Below are 13209 nucleotides of genomic sequence, written 5' to 3'. Positions count from 1 at the left end.
CTACAAGAAACGTCTGACCTCTGTGATTGCCAACAAGGGTTTTGCCACCAAGTACTAAGTCATGTTTTGCAGAGGCGTCAAATACTTATTTCACTCATTAAAATGCAAATCAATTTATAACATTTTTGACATGCGTTTTTCTGGATTTTTTTGTTGTTATTCTGTCTCTCACTGTTCAAATCTACCATTAAAATTATAGACTGATCATGTCTTTGTCAGTGGGCAAACGTACAAAATCAGCAGGGGATCAAATACTTTTTCCCCTCACTGTATGTGAGCGCACGTATTTGTTAGCGTGTGTGTGTGTTAGCGTGTGTTTGTTAGCGTGTGTGTGTCTGCTTTGCTTTGTTTGTTTGTCTGCTGTTCTCTTTCCAGGCGGTGCTTGTGGCCCAGTCAGCAGGATGTGTGTATGTTGTGTGCTGCAGTGTTGCCCAACTATCCCCTCAGCATCTGTGAGCAAGATGCTGCTTTTGTGGGCCCGCAGGAATCTGTGTGAATCTCAAATAACATTTATACATTGAATCACCCTGAGAGTAACGTATTCCATTCTTCTTAGTTGATTCTCTCCTGGGGTTAACACACACACACTTCTGGGATCAATCATTGCCATGGCACGCTCTGCTCTGAGCTTCTTCTCAACATCCCTGTTTTTCATGGACGAGATTCTCAGACATTTCCTGTGTTCTGAGAGCACAATGAGATAGGATTTGGAAATGTAGGTTCACTAGGATAGTGGTGTGCTGGAAATCCCGGTGGCTTAACTTCCAGGGATGAGAGAATCTGGTGTCCTAGTGTTGTGATCGGCACCGGCCTCCTCCACTCAGACACTCCATCTTTCCTTATGGTCAGGATCTAAATCATATGAATGGTTTATGAGCCAATCAGACGTGAGCGATGAGTAGGGATGAAGAGCTTGGACATGACTGAAACGTTATGTAAGTCAGACAGGGACCTTGTGGTCTCCTCTGTTCTGTTCTGGAAAGGACATCAGGTTTACTAAACTTACCTTCCTTTCTCATTCTCATTCTCTATCGCTCTCTCTCTCACACACACACACACACACACACACACACTTCTGGGATCAATCATTGCCATGGCACGCTCTGCTCTGAGCTTCTTCCCAACATCCCTGTTTTTCATGGATGAGATTCTCAGACATTTCCTGTGTTCTGAGAGCACAATGAGATAGGATTTGGAAATGTAGGTTCAGTAGGCATCAGGTTTACTAAACTTACCTTCCTTTCTCTCTCTCTCTCACACACACACACACACACACACACTTCCATCTATGGTACCTTTAATCACCTTCTTTTCATATTTTCTCTGAAATGCTTTCTTATTGGCCTACTGCTCTATTCCTTTTCTTATATTTGAAACACCCATTTCATCTACACTGATACAAAACATTAAGAACACCTGCTCTTTCCATGACATAGACTGACCGGGTGAATCCAGGTGAAAGCTATGATCCCTTATTGATGTCACTTGTTAAATCCACTTAAATCCACAGTGTAGATGAAGGGGAGGAGACAGGTTATAGAAGGATGTTTAAGCCTTGAAACAATTGAGAGGATAAATGGGAAGACAAAAGATTTAAGTGCCTTTGAACAGGGTATGGTAGTAGGTGCCAGGCGTACCGGTTTGTGTCAAGAACTGCAACGTTGCTGGGTTTTTCACGCTCAACAGTTTCCCGTGTGTATCAAGAATGGTCGACCACCCAAAGGACATCCAGCCAACTTGACACAACTGTGGGAAGCGTTGGGGTCAACATGGGCCAGTATCCCTGTGGAACGCTTTCGACACCTTGTAGAATCCATGCCCCGACAAATTTAGGCTGTTCTGAGGGCAAAAGCAGGTGGTGCAACTCAATATTAGGAAGGTGTTCTTAATGTTTTGTACACTCAGTGTATATATCCATCAAACAAAATCTCCACTTCAAAGTGATCAGTTTTATGCAGACAGTTGGTATTAGTGAATGTCATGAAGAGCAAAAGTTATATAGAGCACCTGGCAATGTCAAAATGAGTCCTCCTAACTATTTACTGTCCACTCCTGATGAATCCAAGTTCAAAGTGCACATCGGAGTGTAATCTGCTCTTCACAAGTCCCACCTCAAATGTAACCATTGTATTTACTCTGATATCTGCAAACTCTGTTTTAGAGCAGACATTCACAACAGTCCCAAGTCACTCACTGCACGTACTTTACTCACAGGAATCGTCTATACCTCTGTGGGCTGAGTTATGGCCTATACACATAAAGGTAGAGAGTGAACTGAACATGTGTAGCAGGAAGGTAGGCCAGTGCTCAGATCCTGACAGTACGGAGGTCAGGGACATTTCCTTTAGTGTAGTGGGTGATGTAATCCCTGTGATGTAATCCCTGTAGACTTCCTGGTCCATTTCACACGCGTTTCTCTGCATACTCTCTCTCTACACTCCTCCTCTCTCTCTTCATGAGGCCCAGGCCACCTGCTTGGGGAAAGAGTGAATGAGTGACTGAGTGAGTGAGTAACTCCTTACTGATCTAGCCTGTAACTCCTGATGAAGATCAGTGAAATTATGGAGATATGAGAAAGAGAGAGAGAGAAAATGTGAGCGAGAAACAAGGGAGAGAGGAGCAGAGAGAGGTGGGAGATCAGAGAGAGGTGGGAGATCAGAGAGAGGTGGGAGAGCAGAGAGAGGTGGGAGATCAGAGAGAGGTGGGAGAGCAGAGAGAGGTGGGAGGTGGGAGATCAGAGAGGTGGGAGATCAGAGAGAGGTGGGGGATCAGAGAGGGGTGGGAGATCAGACAGAGATGGGAGATCAGAGAGGTGGGAGAGCAGAGAGAGGTGGGAGAGCAGAGAGAGGTGGGAGATCAGAGAAAGGTGGGAGATCAGAGAGAGGTGGGGGATCAGAGAGGGGTGGGAGATCAGACAGATGGGAGATCAGAGAGGTGGGAGAGCAGAGAGAGGTGGGAGAGCAGAGAGAGGTGGGAGATCAGAGAAAGGTGGGAGATCAGAGAGAGGTGGGAGAGCAGAGAGAGGTGGGAGATCAGAGAGCTGTGTGCTGTGTGTTCCCCAGGACCGGATCTCAAGAATGCCGGCGCTGGCCGGGTAACTAGGCGGCGTGGGGACCCAGCGGACAGCAGCCAGCTGGAGGAGGAACAGAGTGGTATTGTATGGCTGACTGACGCCTTGTTGGAGGAAGCAGGCAGGCCCCGGCAGAGGTGGCCTCATTCTGGGCCCCGCGGGCCCCCGGCACTGACGTACTATACTTCCAGAACTGGGTCAAACATAGAGGAATACTGGAGCACAGGAGAACACTCAACACATCTCCGAGACAAAATGGTGGAGCAACTTGAAAGGTTCAGGCTGGCTCCTCAACCAAGACAGAAAGTGGCACAGAGACAGAGAAGCATACCCTAACTATTTAACTGTCTACACATTAATTGTATGGAGACAGGCAGACAGACAGATAAGTCCTTCAGAATTAGTCAATTTGCGAGTTGTGATACGCACACTTCTCATATATAATAAACCCATAACATAAGTTATCAAAATATCTAAATATATTCTCTATGTGGGTTATGCTCTTTTATCTGAATGGGAAAGTGAGGAAGGTGTTCCTCTACCTTCCAGAAGGAGGCAGTGCTCCCATTCAGCAGTCATTCACACTGTTTCCAGCATCCATTTTGCTCTCGATTCTCTGCAGTTTCTGAGCAGCAAAATGATAGCAAAGACAGTACAGTATGAAGATAGGCAGAAACTGCTTCTCCAATAGAAATCCCTGATCGTGCTTGTAGGTGATGTCATGGCGACGTTGGCTAGCTAAGCTCATGCGCAGAAACACGTCATCGGGTCTAACGTTCGTCTCGCACCGAACTGCGCACGTGCAGGCCGTCAAATCAAAGGCACTCCTTCAATATAAAGCCGTTTTTGACTCAAATGAAAATGTGTCAGTTTGTCACTTTCAGAAGTCTATGCCTTTAGATTAACAACTAAGAAATACTTTTTTACTTCTCAAACCCCATAATGACTTCTCAAACCCCAAACCTCAGCCTGGTCTGCCTGGTCTGCTTCACAAGCGTTCCCGGAAGTCTTGTCATGTTGCACCTCTGGGTTTAGAAACTCTGTGACGATAGCCAAATGTATAAGCACCCAAGTTATGGGAATACCTTGAGACTGATGTGGGCCCCAAAATGGCTGCCACACATTGCTGGTGGTTGAGGGGAATGAGCCCCACAACAATGAAAAGAGCTTTGCAGTCTATAAATGTAAGAAATGGAGACAAATACAATTATTGGTAGGCTTTGAGCAAACCTCTGGCTGTAATATTGTATGTGTACACAAACATAATACATAAACAGCCATTGAAATTCACCCACATGTACAATTCCTAGTACTGTGAGAAACATTTGTTATGGAGGCCAAGCATCACAGCCAACCTGAATCAATATGAAAGTTTTCGTAACAAACAATACACTTGTCATCACCAGTCAGTCTTGGTAAATAGTTTATATGTGATTGTTTCTTTATCTTTGCAAATACTGTATAGAAAACACTTATGGTAACATTTCCAGACATTTAAAGCACATCTGAGCCTTCAGACAAGACATGACACAGTAATCTACAGCTTTATAAACATTCTCTCCTCCTCTCATCCTGGCATTTCAAGCCCGGTGTCCCGGGCTCACACCTTCTTAACAGCCAGTTCTATGGAACTCTACATATTCACAATTGACTTTAAAACACTGGTGCTGTCTTTAATTTCCCGTTGTTTATTTAAAATAGCTATCAACATTTAATGCTGTAATATTTGGAAACGGATACTTCTTTTTTGTATTTACATAAGCTTATTGAATGAGTTTCAAATACAATGTATATATTTATATATGTACGTACTGACCAGAGCCATCTTAATAAAATCTGCTTTAGTCACAACAGACAAAATACATGACCCACCCCACTGTGAGTACCAGCATCCAGTCCATTCAAAGGAGTCTTGTTAGAAAGGTGGGTGGGGTGGAGCTCTTGTGTCATGGGGACTTCCAGTTGCCCCAAAATGGCCGCTCTTACCCTTCAACAGCACAGGGAAACTGAGAAATGTGTGTCTGTTCATGGACTCAATACGCATTCAGCCCACGAGACATAATCGTTACCTTAAGGTGTCTGTACAGAAAACTGCCCTCGCCAACTGCACCTAATCCACATATAACAATGTAGAAGACATGTACTAACAAAACAAAGGAACTAAAAGGTGCAAGGAGCTTGCAGCACGACAGACCTATAATACATTCAGCACAGGCCAAGAGACTTCAGGCATTCTTTATGGACGGCTGTGTTTGGGGTCCTAGAACATTGTTTCTGTTACTCTCACATTTACCTACCCTTTTCATAACCCCCCCAAAAATTTTAAATTATAATAATATGTGGCAAATGGTCACATTACTGTTTCAATTTAAAAAGCCCTGCAGAGCTTCCCAAAATGGATGCCGCGAAGGCTGTGAGAAGTTTTACACTTCTAGTTGGATTACTAGGCCATTATCAGTCATGCTCTCTCTCCTGACCATCCTTTTTCTTAGATCACACATTGCACACACACACACGCACGACTACACACACACACACACACACGTTTGGCACTGCGGGACTGAGAGACCAGCCTTGGTGTGTGAGAAGTGAGGCACAAAGTCAACAGACAAAACACAGCTAAAAGACTCACTTTTGGTATGCTTCAAAACAGGAATCAAAATGTGATCGATAAGGGATGACGCTCTCATTGCCTAATAAATATGTCAGGACATCCCTCCTACCGGCAACCTTACACACATATATTAGAGTCAAGACTTTCTTTTTTAAACCACACATTTAACAGTGCTACAGGCATACCTCGTAACTCGTGCTGTTGTTTTAAAGTCAGAACGTGAGGCAGTGATCTGGGATTTTTAGGAAGTGATCTGTGTTTTTGATTGGGCAGGAAGGGAGGGGCGAGAGGTGGTGTAAAGAGGCAGAGTCTCTCTGCACATTGCAGCCAGACAGACGGACAGACAACAGTGTCGAATGGGAATGTAACTGTCTTATACCCATTATTCACTAATCCCTTATGGGCAGATCAGGCGCTTCAATGGCAATCCAGATGTTTGAGGACCGATTTATCCAAAGCGGCAGCTAGTTTAGTTTCGCTTCCTCATATGTTAGGTCTCCTGTTGTTCCTTTGTCCTCCTATTTTTCCCTTTTTAAAACTACGTCCTCGTCATCCTTTAGTCAGCGTTTGCGGTCAGTGTGTCGGTCAGTTTTAGTTTTTGTTCCGTGATTTTTCTTTAAACCAGAGTAGAGTGAGAGAGAGAGACAGAAAGTAGAGAGAGTGCTCCGGTTGCCCCTGTGCACCTCCCCTCACGGGCTTGCAACCGGGGGAGGTGGGCGGCGGCGACCCTGGCGCTCAGCCGTCCTCCTCTGGGGTGGAGTCGTCTGGAGCGGAGTCGTCGGTGGCGAACTCGTCCGAGGAGCCGCTCTTGTGGATGCGTCCATCGCTGCGCATACTGTGGAAGGTCTTGCGGAAGGCCTCCATCATGGAGTGGGCCAGCTTCTTGGCCTCCAGCTTGCTCTCACACTCCACGGCGTGGCAGTCCATCTGGAAGGTCAGGTCGTCGTTGATCTCCCGGTAGATCCAGGCGAACACATTGGGGCTTGTGCAGTGGTCCGCCGTACAGTAGGCGATGCGCGCCACCTGGTACGTGTCCATGGTGACCGAGGTCTCGCCGCGCCCGTCCAGGTGGTGCAGGCGCACCTGGAAGGGGCGGATCTCCAGGAGGGAGTTGGCAGGGAGGTGCTCTTCCTGGGCCAGCGCCCGGCGGTCCCACAGGCCCACCACCGCCGACTCTGTGCAGCCCGACAGGAACTGGGTCCCTGAGATAGTCACCTTGCCCAGGTACGTCACCTGTGGAGAGAACACAGAGAGAGAGAGAGGCTGTTAAACATCTAACAGCATTTAGTGGTACAAAACTATGACTGCCTATGTGGCTCAACTGGTAAGAGTGTGGGGTTATCAATGCTAAGGTCATGGGTTCAATTCCCGCAGGGATCACGTACACACATATTATTATCAATGTATGCATTCACTGTACTGTAAGTGTCAGCTAAGTGGCATATTATACATATCAGCAAGAAACAAATATGTACACTCAGAATCATTCAGCCGAGTACTAGTTGCAAATCAATGGTTTTCTATTGGGACACCATCTGTAAGTCTCCAGACATGCAAAATGCAGACGTGATGAGAGGTTTGTCTGTTGGTATGTGTTGACATGCTGAGGAACGTGTGTGTTATTTTCCCAGATGGAAAACACTGTGTGGAGCTGAGAGTCTTCTCCTTATGGCCGCAGCAACCAGCCAACACTACAGAATAACATAGTAATGAGACACACTACATACTGGGAGAGGCTAGCTACTACTGTACTGACAGACTCTACTTTTGAGGGAGAGAGAAAGAGAGTGTGTTAAGGGGTGAGTATAAAGGGTTGATGGAGGGAAAGGAGAGAATGTAAAGCAGAGGGAGAGAGAAAGGTGAACTGATTTTGTGAAAAGATTTTGATAATTAGGTGAAAAGATTTTGATAATTAGCGGGTATCGGCCTAATTCTGCTCTGCATGCATTATTTTGTGTTTTTCGTTGTACACTGAGGATATTTTTTGCAGAATTCTGCATGCAGAGTCTCAATTTGGTGTTTGTCCCATTTTGTGACTTCTTGGTTGGTGAGCAGACTCCAGACCTCACAACCATAAAGGGCAATGGGTTCTATAACTGATTCAAGTATTTTTAGCCAGATCCTAATTGGTATGTCAAATTTTATGTTCCTTTTGATGGCATAGAAGGCCCTTCTTGCCTTGTCTCTCAGATCGTTCACAGCTTTGTGGAAGTTACCTGTGGCGCTGATGTTTAGGCCGAGGTATGTATAGTTTTTTGTGTGCTCTTGGGCAACGGTGTCTAGATGGAATTTGTATTTGTGGTCCTGGCAACTGGACCTTTTTTGGAACACCATTATTTTTGTTTTACTGAGATTTACTGTCAGGGCCCAAGTCTGACAGAATATGTGCAGAAGATCTAGGTGCTGCTGTAGGCCCTCTTTGGTTGGGGACAGAAGCACCAGATCATCAACAAACAGTAGACATTTTACTTCAGATTCTAGTAGGGTGAGGCCGGGTGCTGCAGACTGTTCTAGTGCCCTCGCCAATTCGTTGATATATATGTTGAAGAGGGTGGGGCTTAAACTACATCCCTGTCTCACCCCACGGACCGTGGAAAGAAATGTGTGTGTTATTTGCCAATTTTAACCGCACACTTGTTTGTGTACATGGATTTTATAATGTCATATGTTTTTCCCCCAACCCAACTTTCCATCAATTTGTATAGCAGACCCTCATGCCAAATTGAGTCAAAAGCTTTTTTGAAATCAACAAAGCATGAGAAGACTTTGCCATTGTTTTAGTTTTTTGTTTGTCAATTAGGGTGTGCAGGGTGAATCCATGGTCTGTCGTACGGTAATTTGGTAAAAAGCCAATTTGACATTTGCTCAGTACATTGTTTTCACTGAGGAAATGAACTAGTCTGCTGTTAATGATAATGCAGAGGATTTTCCCAAGGTTGCTGTTGACGCATACCCCACGTTAGTTATTGGGGTCAAATTTGTCTCCACTTTTGTGGATTGGGGTGATCAGTCCTTGGTTCCAAATATTGGGGAAGATGCCAGAGCTAAGGAGGATGTTAAAGAGTTTAAGTATAGCCAATTGGAATTTGTGGTCTGTATATTTAATATTTTCATTGAGGATACCATCAACACCACAGGCCTTTTTGGGTTGGAGGGTTTGTATTTTGTCCTGTAGTTCATTCAATGTAATTGGAGAATCCAGTGGGTTCTGGTAGTCTTTAATAGTTGATTCTAAGATTTGAATTTGATCATGTATATTTTTTTGCTGTTTGTTCTTTGTTATAGGGCCAAAAAGATTGGAGAAGTGGTTTACCCATACATCTCTGTTTTGGATAGATAGCTCTTCGTGTTGTTGTTTGTTTAGTGTTTTCCAATTTCCCAGAGTCTATGGATTCTTCAATTACATTGAGCTGATTTCTGACATGCTGTTCCTTCTATTTCCGTAGTGTATTTCTGTATTTTTTTTGTGATTCACCATAGTGAAGGTGTAGGCTCAGGTTTTCTGGGTCTCTATGTTTTTGGTTGGATAGGATTCTCAATTTCTTTCTTAGGTTTTTGCATTCTTCATCAAACCATTTATCACTGTTGTTACTTTTCTTCGGTTTTCTGTTAGAGATTTTTAGATTTGATAGGGAAGCTGAGAGGTCAAATATACTGTTTAGGTTTTCTACTGCCAAGTTTACACCTTCACTATTACAGTGGAACATTTTGTCCAGGAAGTTGTCTAAAAGGGATTGAATTTGTTGTTGCCTAATAGTTTTTTGGTAGGTTTCGACACTACTTTCCTTCCTTCTATAGCATTTCTTAATATTATTTAGTTCCTTTGGCTTTGATGCCTCATGATTGAGTATTGCTCTGTTCAAGTAGACTGTGATTTTGCCGTGATCTGATAGGGGTGTCAGTGGGCTGACTGTGAACGCTCTGAGAGACTCTGGGTTGAGGTCAGTGATAAAGTAGTCTACAGTACTACTGCCAAGAGATGAGCTATAGGTGTACCTACCATAGGAGTCCCCTCGAAGCCTACCATTGACTATGTACATACCCAGTGTGCGACAGAGCTGCAGGAGTTGTGACCCGTTTTTGTTGGTTATGTTGTCGTAGTTGTGCCTAGGGGGGCATATGGGGGAGGGAATGCTGTCACCTCCAGGTAGGTGTTTGTCCCCCTGTGTGCTGAGGGTGTCAGGTTCTTGTCCAGTTCTGGCATTTAGGTCGCCACAGACTAGTCCCTGGGTCTGGAAATGATTGATTTCCCCCTCCAGGATGGAGAAGCTGTCTTCATTAAAGTATGGGGATTCTAGTGGGGGGATATAGGTAGCACACAGGAGGAAATTTTTCTCTGTTGAGATCATGTGTAAAATGTTTCTGTTTTGATTAATTTAATAGAGTGAGTTAGGTCTGCTCTATACCAAATTAGCATACCCCCTGAGTCTCTTCCCTGTTTCACACCTGGTAGTTTGGTGGATGGGACTACCAGCTCTCTGTAACCTAGAGGGCAACCAGTGGGTCCGTCTCCTCTATACCATGTTTCTTGTAGGATGACAGTGTCTGTATTTCCGATTGATTTGGTGAAGTCCAGGTTCCTGCTCTTTAGGCCAAAGGCAGATGACCTCAGGCCTTGGATATTCCAGGATGAAATAGTGAAGGCTTTGTGTTCCATAAAGCTCAGTTGGTAGAGCATGGCGCTTACAACGCCAGGGTTGTGGGTTCGTTTCCCACAGGGGGCCAGTATGAAAAATGTATGCACTCACTAACTGTAAGTCGCTCTGGATAAGAGTGTCTGCTAAATTACTAAAATGTAAAAATAAAGTGTCTAATGTTGTTGGTCATGTGGTTTGGCCTCTCTCTCTCTCCATGGTGCACTTTATGACTTTATAAAAATACACAGAGGAGGTGCCTGGTTCTCTATTGCTCCTCTATGGTTCCCACAAGCAAGGGGGAGGCCAATGACATCAGAGTAAACCCATCAGACCAACCCCTTGAATGGCCAACTCTTGAAGTTTGTAGTTGTGTCAAAATTGTTTTGCTGAAAACACATGTTTTATTACCCTTAAGTGTGTGTACATTATTGTATTTGTCCTTGGATATTGTTTTTCAACAGGAAAAGTAAAACAATTGCTGGAATTCTTCTTTAAAAGATGAAGCATAACATCAGAATGTATCGTAAAAGTACATCTCTGGACTCTAGAGCAAGCTGGCAAAACGGTATATCATTAAGAGACACAAACGTGAAGACACAAAATACACATAATGTACACAAAAGACTGTATACAAACAACACAACAGTTACTCTGAAAGATACAGTGCTATCTGATAATATGTCAAGGACAGGGGCACACAGACATGTACAACAGTATCAATGAAATATTGACACAAACAGGAACTGCGGAGGAGACAAGCGAGAAATAAGGAGAAAATAGAACTTCTGTGACTTTTGTCTGACAGTTTTTTCTTCCATCTGGAAGTTTTGTTTAGCCTGTGACCACAACGACTATATCTGGCCCCTCTCTCGCTCTCTCTTTCACACCCTCCATCTCTCCATCTCTCTCTCTCCCTCCATCCATCCCTCCCTCCTTCCTTCCCATTTAGAAACTTTCTTCTCAGTCCCAGTCATTCCATCCACAAACTATTACAACCCTGTAGTGGTGAAGCCTGGGAGAACAGAGAACAGAGGACGGTCTTCAGGCTGGCTGGCTGGTGTGAGAAACACTAGTCCCCACCACATCACACCACAGAGAGGCCAGCCAATAGAGAAATCACAGCCAGTGCCAAGGCAGACCAAGATCCCTTTACATCCACAGTCCTGTCTGCCACCACCATGACCAACTGAACCACTCTGTAGCGATGGAGAGAGGGGAAGGGACTAAGAGGGAGGGGGAAGTCGGGGAGAGAGAGGGAGAGGTGGGAGAGAGAGGGGTAGAAGAAGGGGAAGGACAGCGAGAAGGAGCAAGAGAGAGAGAGAGAGAGCGAAAGACAGAAGGGGACAGAGAGCAACCCAGGGAGTGAGCGAGACAAAGACAGAGCAAGTGAGATGAGAGAGAGAGACAGAGAAAGCGAGATGGAGTGAGAGGGAGACAGAGCAAGCGAGATGGAGAGAGAGGGAGACAGAGCAAGCGAGATGAGAGAGGGAGACAGAGCAAGTGAGATGGAGAGAGGGAGACAGAGAAAGCGAGATGAGAGAGAGGGAGACAGAGAAAGCGAGATGAGAGAGAGGGAGACAGAGAAAGCGAGATGGAGACAGAGCAAGTGAGATGGAGAGAGGGAGACAGAGAAAGCGAGATGAGAGAGAGGGAGACAGAAAGCGAGATGGAGAGAGGGAGACAGAGCAAGCGAGATGAGAGAGGGAGACAGAGCAAGTGAGATGGAGAGAGGGAAACAGAGAAAGCGAGATGAGAGAGAGGGAGACAGAGAAAGTGAGATGAGAGAGAGGGAGACAGAGAAAGCGAGATGAGAGAGAGGGAGACAGAGAAAGCGAGATGGAGAGAGGGAGACAGAAAGCGAGATGGAGAGAGGGAGACAGAGCAAGCAAGATGGAGAGAGGGATACAGAGCAAGCGAGATGGAGAGAGAGGGAGACAGAGAAAGCGAGATGATGGAGAGGGAGATAGAGAAAGCGAGATGGAGAGGGAGACAGAGAAAGCGAGATGGAGAGAGGGAGACAGAAAGCGAGATGGAGAGAGGGAGACAGAGCAAGCAAGATGGAGAGAGAGCAAGCGAGATGGAGAGAGAGCAAGCGAGATGGAGAGAGGGAGACAGAGAAAGAGAGATGAGAGAGGGAGACAGAGCAAGCGAGATGAGAGAGAGGGAGACAGAGAAAGCGAGATGGAGAGAGGGATACAGAGCAAGCGAGATGGAGAGAGGGAGACAGAGAAAGTGAGATGGAGAGAGGGAGACAGAGCAAGCGAGATGGAGAGAGGGAGAGAGAAAGCGAGATGGAGAGAGAGCAAGCGAGATGGAGAGAGAGCAAGCGAGATGGAGAGAGGGAGACAGAGAAAGCGAGATGAGAGCGAGGGAGACAGAGCAAGCGAGATGGAGAGAGGGAGACAGAGCAAGCGAGATGGAGAGAGGGAGACAGAGCAAGCGAGATGAGAGAGAGGAAGACAGAGCAAGCGAGATGGAGAGAGGGAGACAGAGCAAGCGAGATGGAGAGAGGGAGACAGAGAAAGCGAGATGAGAGCGACGGAGACAGAGCAAGCGAGATGGAGAGAGGGAGACAGAGCAAGCGAGATGAGAGAGAGGAAGACAGAGCAAGCGAGATGGAGAGAGGGAGACAGAGCAAGCGAGATGGAGAGAGGGAGACAGAGAAAGCGAGATGAGAGCGACGGAGACAGAGCAAGCGAGATGGAGAGAGGGAGACAGAGCAAGCGAGATGGCGAGAGGGAGACAGAGAAAGCGAGATGAGAGAGAGGGAGACAGAGCAAGCGAGATGGAGAGAGGGAGACAGAGCAAGCGAGATGGAGAGAGGGAGACAGAGCAAGTGAGATGGAGAGAGGGAGAGAGAAAGCGAGATGGAGAGAGAGCAAGCGAGA

The 13209-nt window shown here is 45.8% G+C and overlaps 1 protein-coding gene across 1 annotated transcript in view; it reads right to left on the bottom strand.

Annotated features, from left to right (window-relative positions):
• Positions 1–4480: 4480 nt before the first annotated feature.
• The window catches only part of LOC311105602 (PTB-containing, cubilin and LRP1-interacting protein-like), a 42222-nt gene continuing 33493 nt past the window's right edge, over positions 4481–13209 (bottom strand). Inside the window, exon 3 of the mRNA XM_084147796.1 lies at positions 4481–6917. Coding sequence (XP_084003922.1) covers positions 6420–6917 — 498 coding nt within the window. The 3' untranslated portion in view covers positions 4481–6419. The remainder of the gene's footprint in view (positions 6918–13209) is intronic.

Source organism: Coregonus lavaretus (assembly GCF_964263955.1).
Source record: "Coregonus lavaretus genome assembly, chromosome: 30".
Classification (NCBI taxonomy): Eukaryota; Metazoa; Chordata; class Actinopteri; order Salmoniformes; family Salmonidae; genus Coregonus; species Coregonus lavaretus.
The sequence above is the reverse complement of the archived record's forward strand: the minus strand, read 5'-3'. Positions and strand labels throughout refer to the sequence as shown.